Below are 18655 nucleotides of genomic sequence, written 5' to 3' on the forward strand. Positions count from 1 at the left end.
AAGCTTATGTCTTATATGGACTATATCGTTATGAATAATGATGGTGATGAATGAAAAGGTGTTAAGTTCATTTATCAAAGATGTTTTGCTTTTTGATATATTTTTAAAAATATTAAATGTTTTTAAATACAAGAAATCCATAATGTTACGATTATATATCAACCCTTACGTGTAAGTACATTTTCGCCATCTTTTAATTTAAGCCGACATTGTGCTATATACTTACCCATATATGTAAGTATAAGTATTTTGGCGTCTTTTCTTCTCTCAATTTATATGAGATGATTGATGAATATGTACCTTCTGCTCAAAAAATACTGGGATTTTGTAAATAAAACACACAGAAATAAATTTTATTCCAAATTTATTTTATCTCCTTCACTCCTTCGCTCCTTCTGAACGATACACATATGTCAACGCTTAACCCAATCTTCCATACACTTTTTGTAGGCCCGCGAAGGTATGGCTTTTAGTTCCTTTAGCGAATTCTCTTTTACCGATTCAATCGACTTAAAACGCTTACCACGAAGGGGCAATTTGAGTTTCGGGAACAGAAAAAAGTCGCACGGATCCAGATCTGGCGAATATGGTCCCTGAGCGATGACAGTGGTGCCGTGTTTGGTCAAAAAATCGCGTACAACAACAATTTTCCATAGTAAAAATCACTAAATGCACTTGAGGTAGTCTCACATTAACAGCTGCTCTAAACAAACTAATTGACAGATGGCGCTCAAATTTGTACCATATGTCAAGAAAGGGTGTACCAACATAACAAAAAAAAATTTTTTTTTGAAAAAGGTCTATTACTTAAGGAGTAGTTAAAAAACAACAAAATCCTTTTTGAGCAGAAGGTTAGTCATAGGATGATAACATACATAAGCACTAATCTATATAAAACTAGTTTGTAGGTAAATATTTTAGACTACATAGTGTAACCATTATTAAAACTTTTTAAGAAGTAGTATTACTGTAATAAAAATATTATAATTAAAACAAAAAAAAAAACATAAACATCAAATTTTATAAAATGTTTTATTGTTTATTATTTATTGTTTATTAAGTTATATTGTTTATGTATATAATGTTTATATAATTGTCTGTTTACTTGCAAAGTTGGCAAGGCAGTTGTCGAGTTGTTTACTTGTGCACTATTTTATTTTGTTTTTGTAATTCATTTAAATTTTCATTTAACCATTTAATTTAACCATTAAGGATGTTAAAACAATTACTGTTAATTATTTTAACTATTTTATAGGCAATTTTAGTTCCGAACTGTCCCATTAATGAAATTGTTTAATAGTGAAAATTGGTTTTACGTGTATTAAATATTAAATTTACACTTTTTTCTAAATTTAATTTTATAATTCAAATTAATAGACTTTTGTATATGTACGTATGTATATGCTTGTAAAAATGTATGTACATACATATTCATATAAAGTTAAATTGTTTATATATTCTTACGAAAAATTTGACTCATTCAAATAATTGAAAATATTTAATATTTTTTGTTTTTTTAAACAAATTTTTTCTTCTCATTGTTTATTAAGAGCTAAAATAAACAATTTTTCATTACATTATCTTCACATACGTAAGTCGGTTGCATGTTATGCTTACGTGTATAAAAATGATTTTTTTATTCCAAATAAACAACGTAAAATTCCTCTAAAAACATTGGAAGAGATAATGGTACTTTCTTATAAGAGAACTATCTATATATTTTCTATTTGTAAAAACCCGAAATACAAATCTATATTATGTATAAATAACATTGCCAGTGTAACTATCAGAAATGGACGATATTTAAGATTTATATGTAAGAATAATATGTTATAATATGTAATAGAATAATCATCTTAAAATTATCGAAAATATATCGATATACAAGCATACACACACAGTTACATATTTCAAAGAAAACAATTAGGTTTGCGTCTGGGAATCCTATAATTAATACAGTTAGAGACGGTTAGAGTTCGTTAAGGAGTTTTAAAATAAATATGTTAACTTCTAGCAGAAAGAGTTATTTTCAGATGAAAGTAAATTTAAACTTCATGTGATAATCACGTTCAAATAAAGCGAGGGAGAAGTGTTATAGTGTAGAGCTATTTTGTGGCTTTGATGCTTATCTATGGAATCAAGAAAACTTACCAAAAAGTGCGAATGGATTAACTTTAAGAAGTTCGTTTTACTTTCAACAGGTCAACGACCCCAAATACAACGCTCATGACGTGTGACTGTAAATTAAAGGAGAAATATGGGATCATATCCCATAACTACACCTTCAAATTCTATAATCTCAAGATATAAATATGATCGCACATTTGTAAGAGAACTTTGAAAGAAGAAACCGAAAACACGCCAAGCCGCCTAAAATCAAGGAGAGAATCTACCCAGTATTAAGTTTAATCATTTTAACTTTGAATAATAAATAAGTATACATTTTTTCATTTCCAACATTTAAATAAATTGTTTATTTATTTATTTATTAACAAAGTTGTAACGTAATTATAAATTATATCTAACTTAAATTTATAGAAGCTATGGCTACTTGACCTTAAGCCTACTGATTTGAAAAATAATGAAGGGCATTATAGTTAGGAGCTAGGATGGCAGTATGATTATGGCTTAAGTACCTTGATTTATTTATTTTTTTTTCTTTTTGGATGTAGAAAGAAGGGTTTATGGAGGGAAGAATTTTTTTTTTGTTTTATATTTGGTAGTATAAACCTACAGATTGGAGTTAAATAAATTGTATTAAGAATTATTTAATGAAATTCTTTTAATTTTATTAATCATATTTTTCTCTTAAAATCTACTCACCCGTCAACAAATAGGTAGGTAGGTAGGTAGGTTGGAGTGGCGTCGTTGTGTCCCAAAAAAGCGCACTTGAGCTCAAATGATGACCTATTGTGGTACCACAGGAATGACGTTGGTATGTACATAGATTTAGATCAGTATACATTCAACTCCGAACGAAGGTAACAACTCCCCCATTAGGTAAAGGACAACCAACCTGACAGTTCTATAAACTCGTCTACAAATAGTTAAAAAAATACTGTATGGAAATGCAATAACAGTTTCACATATATAATACAACATTTGTATGTAAATGTAAATTCATCAGTTCTTTATAATGTTGGTTGTAATTAAATTTGAATTAAAAAAAATAATTTTATTATTAATTATGAGATATTGGAATAGTTTGTTATAATAACTTATTTCATAATTTTTTATATATAATATGATCTCATTTGGAAAAGTGCCACGTTTTTGCATTACTTGAATTGTAATTAATTAATCGTAAAAAAAAACGCTGATTCCTGACATAATTTATAGATATAACAACTGTGAAATTAATTTAATTAAGTTTTGTACAAAAAAATTAAGAAACTTAATTAAGTCGTTGTGTAAAATCAAGAAAAGTAAAAACCCGAGTAAAAGTGAGAGAAGCTGAGAAAGCAGTAATATATGCGAATATGAGAAATCTAGAATGCACGTACACCATCGTGGGTTCTAACCCATTCAACTCGATGGGGAACGAAAAAAAATTTGCAAACAATGATCGCACGATGATGCAAACGGCATTTGTTGTTTTGCTCTTTTCTGCAAAAAACGAATGTGTTTTTTTCGAAAGCTCGTTTCTCGTAGTTCCATGCGGTATATTTTTTGTCGTCGATTAGGCTTGTTAGAAGTTTTTTTTCCCTTTTGCGAGCAGTTTAAGTAGACACCGCTTGCGATTCGGACGTTTAAATCATTGGTTGCGGTTGTGAGAATCGGATGAAAACCGAGTGAAATAAATAAACCGGTTGTGTTCACATTTCCACTTCTGTGGATTCAAAAGAAATTTTAAACAGAAAACAGCGAATTACCAAAGAAAGGACTATTAATTATTTGATTTAATATTTTTATAAATTAAAGTATATAACTTTAATAGTGAATATTATTTAAACTTAACGATTATAAAAGACTCAACGAAATAAAGGTAAGCCTACACTTAAATTAATAAAGCTTTTTGCATCAGTGAACTGAATATATTTTTTTCTTACGCTAATTATCTGTATTGTTTTGTACTGTGCTTTTCTTCTTCTATTCATAAAAGAATTGTTGTCTAAATTGAGATAACTTTTTCTCATCTCCATTAAAATTAATTAAATAAAAAAATGAGTTTTTCAATTAAATTATCTATTATTGAATATGTTAGACCGTGTGATCTATTGTTTCCTATGTGCCTAAAAAGAAACGTATTACAGTCGCATACGTACATAAGTATGTATATGCAACGCAAACGTATTCTATAGTTATAGTTCAAGGTCTGAGAACAACTACAAGTATCTATACTTATGCAAAAAACGAACTTATTAACCACTTGAGGTGTAAGTTACTTACCAAGTTATAATGATATGCTAGCATATGAATTGCACAGTCTCTTAATAAACGCCCATATCTAGGCAGATCAAGACATTCTGCTAAAAAAGACTACAAAGTGATGAACTTTATAAATCTGGTGAATATCCTGAAAAATTAGTTTATGGAACGGTGAGATTGATTTCAAAAACAAATCTGTGTTTATAAACTAGATGAACAGAAGAGGAAGTTAGTCAAACCAGCCAATATAAATTAAGTGACTGTTTAGTGGAAACTAAAGTCTCTAATTAAACAATATTTTTTTCTTACTTTTTTTTTTATTTTTATTCAGAAGTTACACATTGTACTTAAAAGATGCAATTAACTTATATAAGAAAATAAACCTATAGCGATATAGGCCTTAAGCTTATTTAATATATAGTATGCGAGGATGTTAGTGTAGTGATAATTTATGATGTATTGGATATATCAGTTTTGGAGTTAGTTGTATAGAAGAGTAGATAAAAGATCTATATAATTTTTTCAATTTTAATATGTTACACAATAGATCAAGACTGAAGGTTAACTCAAGGTTATAACATTTCCGACAGTAAAAGTTATATATACATATATCTTAAGTGTTCATAAAAAGGTTTCTAAACTTTGTGCAAACTATGTACCTATGCATGTTTATATTTTATTGAGTTTATACATTGTATACATTTAAAAATTTTTGAAAGTATGACTTTTCACACATAATAACAGTAAATGCTGCCCTTTGGTTTTTAAATAAATTTAAACAATATACCATAAAGACCCAACTTAACATTTAAAATTAAGTCATTATAAGGAAATGAAATAACTATTTAAATAATATAATTGAATATAAGGTCAGATTTATATAGCGCTAGACTTTTATTTATAAATAAGTATAAATATATATAATAAGTACTTATTTATTATTGTATTTGAACCATATTTAATGTAAAATAAGTAGTTCTGTACGTATACAAATCTCTTTAGTTCCAAAAACCGTTCTATACTTAATCTAATCATAAAAAATTTAATGTCACCTCTATTTTAAAGTAAGACATTTTCTTTCATATATAAACTCTTACTAGGTGTTTATACTAATCAGATTTTGGCAGAATATTTATGTAGAAATACACATATGTATTATATTTACATTTAGTCTGTAAACAGAAAATTGTATGATAAGTCTTGTATTCACCATATTTTGGTGAATATTTTTTTGCATGGAGTTTAACACAAATTTTTGGCGCAAAATTAATGTTAGTACTAGGTTTTAGTAAAAAGGATTTTGTTCTAAAATTATTATTCTACTACTGGCATCACCACAACTGTCCTTTTTATTATACTTTTCTTTTCTTTTCTCCTTAACTGCATAATGTAAACATTTGAGTTAAAAGATGTTGCTTTTAAGATATGCAAGAAAAAACGAAGCAGCAATGCAAATGCAAAAGCTATACACAGAGAAACCAATCATTTGCAACAATAACGATGTAGACTTGTGTACTATACAAGTTTGTTTGTATGCTTAAAATTTATTGAAGTGTATATTTTCAAAGTAAAAGGAACATTATATAGATTATATATATAAAACAAAAATATTTGCAAACTATACGATGTGTGAGAATAGTAAATGAGACTACTTAACCGAAATTGAAGAGATCATACATCTATCTATCAGATGGAAATTCTCCAATTTTTCAACAACAGAATAACAGTAGAATAAGATTAAATATTGAAAATCTATATATGTATCAAAAATCAATATTATAAACAGTTCTTATAAGTAAAATAGTTTATTTTTAAATTGTTTTATAGTGAAAAATAATTTAGGCTTATGTTAAATTTCAAATTTCTCGCAATTATTATTTAAAAAAATTATAATTTTTTTCTTAAATATTTTTAGATTTCGTAGAAAACATGAATTTATTTCTGTTTCTTATTTCTTAAATTATAAATTTACTCTAAAATTTTCGTGTTACTCATATATTTGACTTTGATGCAGAATTTTCAATGTTAGTTATTTTTAAACTACTGATATGTATTATTTTTATTGCAAGATTAACCGTTAATACTAAATTATATTAGTCTTATTTCCGAAACATTATCTCATGGGTTTATTGTTTTGTTTTGCAAGTTTGAGATAACGTATACCTACTATATTGCACATAATCTTGTACTTGCAAATCAGATAGAATTGAAAACATTTAATTATTAAAATAGAATTGAAACCTCCAATAGGTATACGAAAATATTATTAATATTATAATAAACTTCTATCAATATAGTTATAAATGCTTTATCTTGAATTCATTCAACAAGAGATGCAATGTACTTCGATATCGCAAAGTAATATAAGCAGATTACAGATTACCTATAATGATTGGAAAAATGAAAACTTAAGTAAACACAAGAAGTGATGAATCCAATAGTTATATGGATGGATAGGAACTTTAATGTAAAAAAAAACTATTTAAAAGTATAAACGAAACGAACAATTAAACCATAGAGAAGCAAGTATTATTGTCCCAACTATATATAAAATTAATGTTAATTTTTTCTTGCGGAGGGTGATGCGTCTTTATTACTATTTAAAAATTTGACGGACTCGAATAGCAAACAAAAGACAAGAACAAAAATTTTATTTAATCAATTCAATTTGGCTGAGCATACAGCGCAGTTTCGAGTATTGCCAAGTATTCAACATCAGTGCTCTTACATATTTTTAAATCTAAAATTATTATTTAATTATTATATGTTGCCATTTATTTTTTTTGAAATATTACAGTTTTTACCATTAAAGTTATGATTATAATTTTTAACAGTAAGAAATTTTATTTAGATTTTTAATAAAACATAACTTCTTGTTTGCTTCCCAATAAGTTTTTATTAAGGAAGTTATTAGCATCTCTCATAGTCTTTACTTAGGAGAAACAAAACTGATCATATTCTCCAAACGACTTAGAAAAGTTTCCATCGAAAGGTCACCTAAGTCTTTACTTAAGAGAAACAAAACTGATCATATTCTCCAAACCACTTAGAATAGTTTCCATCGAAAGGTCACCAATTATTCACAGTTCCATCTGTTCTTTATGGTTACAGTACGTGTGTTATTTTAGGGTTTTATATATTATTTCTACTATCCTGTTTATGGCTGCGTGTCTTAAAAATAAGTTTTAGAATATTCATACTATAAGATATATGTTTTTATATCTTATTCCTCTTATCTATTCTATAAACCTTTGTTATCTGTTGTTTTTGAGTAAAAGAATCCATTATTCATTTACTGCTTAGTAACATTTTATTGTAATATTTAATTTTCCCACCCAAACGAAATTATTTATAAAAACCAAAACGAATATTTTTTATTTCCGTGGTTTACTTTATTCATAGATAATTTATTTCTGACGTATGTTTGTCATATGTGCTTAAATCGGTTTAAAGTTTATACAGATTTCAATTGTAAAATTATTCATTAACATTAAATATTCAAATCAAAATTACCTACAAAAACTTACTATAAAATACAAATTATTTGCAAATTGATTTAATATAAGCAATACATAGTCACCATTCTGAAGAGTGAAATAATCGCTCTATAAATATACTTAAAAATTATAAAGACAATAGGTCGCTAAAAACCACCTATTTTTAATTTTTACTTAATAGATGTGTACAAGGCGTATTGTAAAATCGCACGTATAATTCTTAAGAATAGCCTCTCTACTTCTTTTGGGTCAATAAAATTTGGAATTCTATATGGTTAAGTTCTATTTGGAGTTCAGTTTCAAAATTACTAGTTTTTACCTAAGACCTTATGATAACCTTTTGACATTTTATTTATGATCATTCAGTAAGCATTTTTGGATGCATTGATGAATGCCTAAACATTATTTATTGAACTTCTCTGGTTCTTACTTTCTTGCCATTGGTCAAGGAGCATTATCTTCCTCTTATATTTATAACTTATGAATCATGTATTATAATTTTTAACATAGGAATCAGATTCATTATCATATAAAACTTTCCGTATAGTTTAATTACTTTTTTAATTTTAATGATAGTTTTTATATAGAACGATTAGTTTGTTTTTTTAAATCACTTTCTTCAGATTGACAACAAAGTTATTAAATCTTATAGTTATTAACATAAAATTAGATTACATTTATATAATTACAGGTTATCTATACAGAGTAATCTGCATGGTACTTAATTACTTAATTGGAACTATGATATTCATAATTAAAATTAGATAGGAATATGAGCTATAAAAAAGTTATTAAAGATAGTTGCTTTTTAATTTGTTTTTCTGATAAATATAATTATTATTTATTGCAGTTAATTACCAATTATCAATATAATTGTTAAAAATTAAATATAATTTTAAGTTACAAATATTAATTCTTTAAAAAGATTTTGAAATACAGTTTTAATGGTTCAAACCCATTAAGTCTTAATTTATTTAAAAAAATTGAGTGCATGCTTAAGTGCAAAACTCCTTGTTAAACTATGAACTCTAAATTTATTTTAAATAATTTATTAAGGGCTTAAGATTAAATATATTGTTAAATAAATTACATAAAATTAAATACTTAATTTACAATTAAAATTTCAATTATATACTTATATGTTCAACAGTTTTATTTTAAATGTAGATTTTGGGGTATAAGGCATTGAGAAATCTACTAAATATATTAAAGGAAAAAAGATTACTATAACTTTTGCAGTTAACGTTATCAGTTTTTGTTTTTTATTTTGTAAGAATTGTGGAATATATCACTCATACCATAGATTTCAATATCATTTGTTCATGAGGTACAATAAAATCCATTTTTTTACAATTACTGAAGTAGTTACCAATTTTTTTATCTGGTACATGAAGAAGTAATGATATTTTAATTTTATTTGATATTACCCTTTCATTTTTAAAATAAGACACCTGTTTTGTTGAGAATCAAACATCTATAACTAATTTATTTAGTTATTAAAATATATACGGTACCTGAGTGACGGATGTACCTGAGTTTGGAATAAGTTGCTTATTATAGAAGTTAAATTATATTTTAATTAATGTTAAACAATTTTGTTTTATATTCAAACACTTAAAGTACCTATTATTGTTTTTTAATGACTTATAAAGAGACTGGATTCCCTTCTATTTCTTTTATATTTCCAACTTCATTTCCAGTTTGTGTTTATTTGCATATAAAATAAAACATAGTTTTGTATTGTAAATTATTATGCAAATTTTGATTTTTAGCATATGACTCATAAAAACCGAAATAATGAGTTCTGGATGATTAAGTGCCAGATTTTTTCTCATCATAAGTCATCAGTAATGTTATTTATTTATTGTACTTGTGAATAGTAATGAAAATATTATTTTTTGTTATTGTAATACAGACTTAATCAAGAGCTTAAAGGTTCTATATAGGGGTTTTAGTATTTTCTATTACTAGCCGTGGATCTTAACTCGTTAAATGATTTACGTTACATTTTGAATCGTTATTCTCCAAGATATCTAAGGACCACGACTTCAAAATTTTATAGATAACGTTGCAAGTTAACGTATTTTATATAAAATTATGGAACAGTAAGTTTTGAAGATTAATGTATATCTTGTATTTTAATATATATACGTATATACATATATATGTATATATGTATATTTTATAAATTTATTTTATGGAATCTAATTGTTATGTTTTCCATTATTGTGAAAATATTTAAATCATTCTTGTTTCCTTTGTTATAATTTTTTTTCTTCTTGATGTTCGCTATAACAAAACGCTAAAGAATAAATTGAATTAAATTATTTCGCATATTAAATTTCCTTATAAAGACTACATTTATAATTTTATCCAATTTAAAATTTTTATCCAAGTTTCAAAAATTTCTAAAAATAAAATTTCCTTTGTGTGTCTCTCACTTACTATAATTTTATTTAACAAAGAGCTTTTAATTTAAATTTTGCATTTAAAATGTTTGATTATCAAATAATTTAATTGAAAAATATAATATTCAGAATTAATTTAATTAAAAAAAAAATCATTTAATTTATTAGACTTTTAAAATAATAGTAATTAAAATTAATTTTGTTGTATAAAAATTTTTTATTTATAAAGTTAATTATTAATATTTATTAGTTATTAATTAACTCTGACTTTGGCGTTACATTCTACAGTCTATAAAAATTAATTTTATATAAGAAATATTTGCAAAAAACTAACTGATAGTTGATGAATAGTTCTATTAATTATAAAAATAAAAATTTTGTTCTCTACTATTCAAAAATCTTTCTATTCAGAAAATAGTTTCTTAAAAAGTAATGAACTACAACAACAAAAACTCATTTTAATATTATTTTAATTAATTGATTTTTGGCTGACCATACAGCTGTTTCTTCGAGCATTATCAAATATCCGTCATGGAAATAATTCTTGCGTTTAATTTTTCGTAAATCATTTTTGAGACTGTAAGTACTGGGAATATATTAGTTTTGAAATATACTTTATGAAATATACTAGTTTTTATTAAATATAATAGTCACTTCCGGCTTAAAAATGACATTAAATTACAACTTATATTCAGAAAATAATTTTTATTAAGAAAATAGTTTCTTTTAAGAAAATAGTTTTTATTAAAAAAATAGTTTCGATTAGGAAACTGTGTTTAGGATATAGTTCTTTTCATCATAATTGACTTTAAGCACTTATGTAAACAGTACGTATCGCAGCAATAAACTTACACGACTGTTACATACGATAGGAAAACTTACGAAGGGTTATTCACTGCGCAGTGACCCTATAAACAAGCAAAACTCTGTCATCAAGAATGAAATAATGCTGTGAATGTGTACAGTCAGCTGTCTTATGCGTGATTTTTAATATGTTCTGTTAGTACTGGAAGCTTAATACTCAAAACAAACAAAAAATTCCAAAGTTTATAATTGTTTAACGAATTTCATTAATTTAGAACAGTTATTACAATTTTACACTAATTATAATAAATTTTTGCAAAAATTATGGCTGATGTAATACAATGTTTAGTTTTTTCTTTCTCTCTCCCTCTCATTTCTCCATACACAAAAGCTCGCTCTTCTTTGTTTATTGTTTATTTGCTTTCAAACTCACCGGCATATTTTTTGCGCGTTCTGCACATGTACAACACAAGTCAGCTGTATGCATTCATTGTTATGCCGCATCCAGTTTGTGTTTTTTTAATGCACGCTTTTCAAATGTTGTTCCCTCTTTCTTTCAGTACTTTTGTGTGAGTCTGTATGTCTGCACACTTTTTTTGTATTTATTAGAGTTGCTCATAAAAGCAGCGCTGTTTATGAATAATCATACGATTTTCTGTACTAAATTCTCATTCGCTGTTGAAATAGCGCAACATGACAGTGACGCCAAATTTGAATCCTCTTAGAAAAGACATAAAGAAATTCATAATCTCATACAACAGGTCAGGCATTGCGACAACGAATAAGTTAGCATATCTAATTTATTGTTAAAATGTACATAAGATTTAATTATTTGATTAAATCAATTGTTAGCAAATATATTTAATTGAATTTTGTATTTAAGTGTTGAATATTTTATTTTCTTTAATTAAATATGCACATATGCATGAATGTATGTCTTTCTAATTGCTAAATAAACTGTAGCAGTATTTGTCTTAAATGTCAATGCTTTCTATAATATATTAATATATTTAATGTGTTAATTGCAACCATGTTATTTTGAATCACTTCATTAACTTCCAAATTAGTTATATTATTATTCAAAATGTGTACAATGTGAACGCTTGCGAACGAACGAACTTGTGCAGCTACTTTTGCAGCTACCTGCAAATATTCGTTCGTTCGTAAGCGTTTGTTTTGGTTAGAATGCACCTTAACGAGAACATAGATTTGTGATATTAATATTCCTTAAAATCTCTTATGATTTCCAGAACATGTGATTATGGTTTTTGTTATAAACATAAACAGTAGATGTCAAATACAACAAATACTAAGCTTAACGAATACCCAACTTACACCATTTACCGAGTGTCCAGTTTCCGAACGATAAAATTTGTCATTAGAAATTATTATCCTGCATATTCTATATAACTAATATAACTAATATTAATTAATCAAGATTTTGTTTTAATATAAACACAGCAAGTGAATTTGTTAATAAAACTTTCACAGCAAATTAACAAAACTCCAGAAAAATGCGTGAACATAAAATTCAAGTACGGTTTTGAGTCAATTGGTTAAGAAATACTAACTCTGAGCCTTAAATTTGGCAGTGCACGAGTTCGATTCCTTGTATTTGCAGTCTCAAAAAAATTATTTACGAATAATTAAATGCAAGAATTATATCCAAGACCACTGATGATGGGTATATGGCAATACTCGAAACAGCTGTATGGTCAGCCAAAAATTCAATTAATTAAAATAATTTAAAAAATAAATTTTTGTTGTTCTAGTTCACTACTTTTCGAAACCTCTTTATAGAATAATTATGAAATAATTATTGATAATTTTATTTAATACAATATATTAAAAACCTAAAAATTCTTTTTAAATTCAGTTATAGTGTAAAACGTACATACGTATTAAAAATTATTTTGTCAACATATAAACGCATTTACTTGTTAAGGTACCCAAAGCTGTTATATGTGTTATACACTACTTGCAATTATGTAGCATTCTACATATGCTGTTTATGCCAAACATTTGTTGTGCATTGTCACACCATGACCTTCAAAATCACAATGTTTTGATTTCACTCTACACATAGGGAAGCTTGCAGCAATATATGCGCTGAAAGCTTTTATCAGGAGAAAAATTATTGGTGCACACTAAAATTGTAGGAGAAAAAAATTATTATTAATAAGTAAAACCTCCAGTTCTACTCCTACAATAAATTTTGTGTTCACAGTTTTTTAAAACCCTTGTATGTATTTAAAACTTTATGCATGCATATATAGTAAATTTATAGAACGATTGGTTTGTATGTAGATTTTGTTTATAACAAAATTTGATTGTTGATATTTATTTACTCACGTTAAATTAACTAATTTATTAGTTAATTTAAATATAATGTAGTATATTTTTATTTAATTTTTATAAACATATATATATAAATTAATATAAGATTTTTTAAAATTATTTCAAGTGTCTCACATCAATTACAGCAAAATAAAGTTTAGAAGAGCCCTATCTCAATAAAGTTTACTCTGCTCCGCTTTTATATTTTGTCGTTTCTACCGTTTTTGCAAAAAATTGAGCACAATTTTAACGAGAGCCGAAATTTGCAAACATTTCAGCTGGATTGTAGTCTTTTGCACAAGAGGAGTTTACGCACTGTTCAGTATTGAATTTTCAGTCAACGTGAACCCAAGTGCGGAGGAGGAGAAGAAAAAGAAAGATAATAATCTAGTTTAAAAATTGAAGTGTGGTTAGTGTTAAATATTTATTTATTTATTTGTTATAATAAATAAAACTTTTTGAATATTAATATTCAAATAGCAAAATATAATGTGTTTACAAAAACGCATTTAATTAAGGAAATTATTCAATTTTACTAAAAAAAAATCCTTTTTTGTTTTTGTGTCGTTATATGAACTGAAGCTGCGTTGCTAATTTAGTTTGTTTCGTGGGATTTTTAATATAAAAAAAAAATAAACAAAAACTTAAAATTAGAAGAGATTATGGAAAAAAGTGTATATTTCTGTCTACGTGACTTCATAAGAACCGAAAGGAAATATAAATTTGTTTTTGTGCATTTTCCTAATAATGTCGGTGGAATGATGTGATAGGGGTTTTTTTTTTGTTAGTCCGTTTTTCTGTTTTCTGTATATGTGAAATGACGGCATGTAATTTGGAGTATCACGTTCCAAGCATGTGATGTTGGTGGCTTCCTACCACAATGTGAACAGCTTTCAAATATTGATAAATTTGAAGAAGAGGATAATAAATACAAATTAGTTAATTAAAAATTTTTATGAAATTATAATAAAAAGCCAATCCTTTTCAGTCTAGGATAAATAAACATTGACAATATAAATTTTGTTAAAGAATATTTAATGAAATACATCACATAATAATATTATCATATTTACAAATACTTATTGTTTTTGTTGACATATTATTTGTTGCCTTAATTATAGCTTTATATTAATTATTAATATCGGATTACTTGTATTTTTTTCAAATCCATAATTTCTCCTCCTCTTCCTATTCATCCATTGTTATAATAATACACCATAAGCATTGAATATTTGATTAGTTCACCTTTTGACTTGATACGAACTTAATTAAATATTAGTAAATATTAATTTACAAAGTAGTTTTCATTTTCATATGTGGATATGGGTTAAATATCCACATATTCTACATATGTCCTTTTGAAGACCATCGACCGGCTGACATACTACATACTGCCAAAAGTAAAAAAAAATCCTTCAACAAGGGCAAAAATAATTATTGATTTTTGTTTTGGCCCCAAAAAAAAAAAACTGACATGAAATTGAGAAGTTCAGCCGTGGCGCCTTAGTTTTTTTCCTGAATCTTGTTGCACATTGGAGTGGGTTGTGTTGTTGTTATACTACATTTTAATTGTTTTCTTTGTCAACATGGAAGACCCCATTATTTCATTGAAGTACACATGAAACCATGAAAATGCGTTTAATATAATTGATAAAATTTATGAAAAAGAAAAAAAATATATAAACTATTATTTTTTTTAAACTACGCAATTTTATTAATTCTACGTTTTAAGGCATTGTTGCAGATAAACCTTGACCTTGACTCTATATTTTTTAAATCATATTTTGCTTCCCTCACAATTTAGATTTCTAGCATAGAATTTATTCCAAGGACTTTACTAATTGCATTTTTTGCTAGAAGAGTATATTTCAGTGATTAATTATTTAAATTATTACAATAAGTGATGGCACTCCAATTGAAGGTCTGGGCGCCATACTAAAAAAAACAATGGACATTAATAAAAAATAGTATCCAATATAATATATATAAAATCATTAAACAAAATTGAGTTATAATTGGACAAAACCCTAAAAAAGTATATATGCTTTAGGTACTTAAATTTTTAGTGTCTGAGATGAGTTATTATTTCTGGTATATTAGAAACTATACTCAACTATAAGTGTATTAAGTCCTTTTAATTTGATGGATTAAAAATCTTTCAAGGATTAAACACATTTTATATTGAAGGGTTATAACTTAAAGGATTATAGGAGTTAAATAACACTCCGTTTAATTTAATGGATTAAAAATCTTTAAAGTTGAAAAATTAAAAATTTTGCAAATTGAAGGATTAAACACATTTTAGATTGGAGGATTATAAATCTTTTAAATTAAAATTTGAAGTATTAAATAATTTTTATATTTTATTTTTCCTGTCTGTAAGTTCCTGTAGTTTAATTGGTCTAGTTTGTTTGTCATTTATTATAGTCTATTTTATCCATCATGAGACAATCATGATGGCATCTTTGTATGAATAGAGTATTTGTTTATAAAAATGATTTTCCATTGTGTTTATTATTAGTATCTCTTGTTTAAAATTAGGTAGAGTGCAAAAAATACAGATATTCCTCTATATGTGGTGGGAACATATCACCAAACTCATTGCGTGCCTTAGTTCTTTTCTAAATTTATGCAAGTAAATTAAAATTTGTAAATAATTAATACATAAGTAGTATGAAATTATACTAAAAAAAGAAAACAGCCAGAAACTGGATTGCATCTTTTGATTTAAGAAGTTCAGATAAAGTGGATCAACAGCAATACCAGTCTCATATATGTACATTGAAATTTAAGTATTCTTAATACCAATTTCAACCATTCTAAAATCTTATAAGTATCATGTTAGAATTTTTTTAAAAATATGTGTAGCACATTTCCAATTGTCTAAGCACATTTATATTTTTATTCAATATATTATCTTAATTAACAAATGAATTGTCACTGAAATTAACGGCCTGAATAACCAGCTTCCTAACTGTACAGTTTTAAACCAATATATTTTTTCTTAGTTTGGTTCCGGTTTTTCACTTCGTCAAAAATATCAATTTTTTTAGGTATTTAATTCAATTTTATTAAGTTTTATTAATAAAATTGAAATATAATCTTTAATTACTTTAAAAAAAGTATATATTTTTTTATATATATGAAACATTTCATAGGGCAACATCACATGTATGTATGTAGTTGTAAAACTTTCGAAGTTTCTAATACTAGAGATCTGTAATATATATTCTTAATAAATATTTTGAATACTCAAGAGGGTAACAACATCTATACATATAAAATGTATACGATAAAATAGGTGTAAAGCTTTTGCTGTTTTTTTTATATTAGAGATCTAGCGATTGTTAAGTAGTTTTATTAAAAAAGAATAATCACCTAAATAACATAATTAGTTATGTGTATATAAGTATAAACATCTACACTAACAATACCAGAAGAACGCGCTCATTAATGACTTCAGCTTTAAGTGTTTGTCTCTTCACATTTAAAACTCTTTAAAAAAAATGTTAATAACATGTGCAAGGTTTAACATAAAAAGCAGCAGGTCAAGACTAAATAAATGATGCCTTCATCTGTATAATTTTCTTAAATGTGTACTTCTTTAAATATATACTGACATATACGTATATAATCATATGGATAGCTTTTTATTACAATCACTAAACAAATTTATTTATTTTTTATTTTCAGTATTAGAGCAATATGCCACCAAACGCAGTACCCAACTCACAATCTATAACAGATTCCTTGGCTGCAACTGTAGCCGCAAATGGAAACCCAAAGAATTTACACGAATCGTCGACTGGTAAGTGGAACTCACACTATTTTACCTTCTAAGCGTAACCTGTTATTCGATGTGTTCTTTTTTTTTTGTAAATGCTAGGCGTTCTTTTCGAATATGATGCCGAAACTATTGATGGTGGTTTGGTCAAAGACATTGAAAAGTTAAAAAAAGCAGAAAAACGAAAACTGAAGTTAGTTTGGCGAAATATAATTGCCTTTGGGTATCTACATCTCGCAGCTTTGTACGGAGCTTGGTTGTTAATCACGTCAGCCAAATGGCAAACTATTGGTTTTGGTAAGCGAAAAATTAACTACAATTTTGTTTTCTAGTTGTACGCTTAAAATTGTAAATAATTATAAATTAACAAAATCTTGTAAAAATATTCATGATGATATTTTCTATGTCGCAGTTGTGATTGTTGTCATTTACACCTTGTCTTATATAGAAAATTTTAATTTGTATATGATATCTGTATGTATATTAAAAACGCTACCTCACCATTATAAAATCTTTTGAAATTATAAAATTTGAACTCTTTAGGTTAGTTTCGACAAACATATTTTCGCGAACCCATGGCGATAACCTAACTGCATGCAGACACTTAAAATGTGCCTTTATGTCTCTTTTTGCTATTAAGTTCGAGTTCAAACAATTTAGCCAGAGATAAGATTGATTTAAATTTTATATTTCTTTTGTTTTCATATTCTTTTCTTTTTACGCAGTATTAACTATTTAAAAATAATTATAAAAATATTTCTATATTACGTTTTTGTTAATAGAATTAAATGATACAATGTGCTTAAAACTTAAACAAAATCAAATCATTTTTTATATAAAGTAATAGACTAATATTTCAATATATATAAACAATATATCTTTCCCCAAAAAATAGCGACGTCCGACGTACTGTTCTTACTGCACTTAGGTGAAGACATAGTCTTCTGCTCAATAGTTACTTAAAAAAAAGTTATTTGATTGATTTTTAACATGTACCTAAGTTCGGGTTTTACATACCATCAGGAAATGGGGAGAAATGTACAGATCACTGACTTAATATTGTAGACCAAAGTATACCTGTAAACAATTTCTTATCCCATCAAAAGGAATATCAAAGAATTGGATTAATCCAACTGATATTGAAAGCTGAGAACACATTCTTTGTGAATGTTCAACTTCTATGAGATCAAGTCTTCAGCATTTACATTGTATGCGTCCATATGTTATATACTCTGAAAACACAAATCACTAACTGCGTAAAATTGATCAAAACCCTAACTATTCTCGACCCAGGCTAATTTCAATTAACAGCCACTCGCGCCCTTATCCTATCTCTCACGATCAATCTTGTCCTGTTTTATGTCATCCTCCGCACACTCCATTCCAAGCTATGTTTTCGCGTATTACCTGCTCTACAGCTTACTTTAGATAACAATAAAAACAACCTACGTAACATA

General features: G+C 26.4%; 1 protein-coding gene across 3 annotated transcripts in view; it reads left to right on the forward strand.

Annotated features, from left to right (window-relative positions):
- LOC119684727 (acyl-CoA Delta(11) desaturase) overlaps positions 1-18655 on the forward strand; it is a 31228-nt gene that overhangs the window by 9523 nt on the left and 3050 nt on the right. Inside the window, exons 1-3 of one of the 3 annotated variants that reach the window (XM_038098827.1) lie at positions 3722-3985; positions 17108-17222; positions 17301-17495. In XM_038098827.1, coding sequence (XP_037954755.1) covers positions 17120-17222; positions 17301-17495 — 298 coding nt within the window. In that variant the 5' untranslated portion in view covers positions 3722-3985; positions 17108-17119. Of the gene's footprint in view, positions 1-3721; positions 3986-13740; positions 13824-17107; positions 17223-17300; positions 17496-18655 lie in introns of those variants that run through there. The other 2 variants (XM_038098828.1, XM_038098829.1) reach the window with 2 other exon arrangements.

Source organism: Teleopsis dalmanni, chromosome 2 (genome assembly GCF_002237135.1).
Source record: "Teleopsis dalmanni isolate 2A chromosome 2, ASM223713v2, whole genome shotgun sequence".
NCBI classification, from domain to species: domain Eukaryota; kingdom Metazoa; phylum Arthropoda; class Insecta; order Diptera; family Diopsidae; genus Teleopsis; species Teleopsis dalmanni.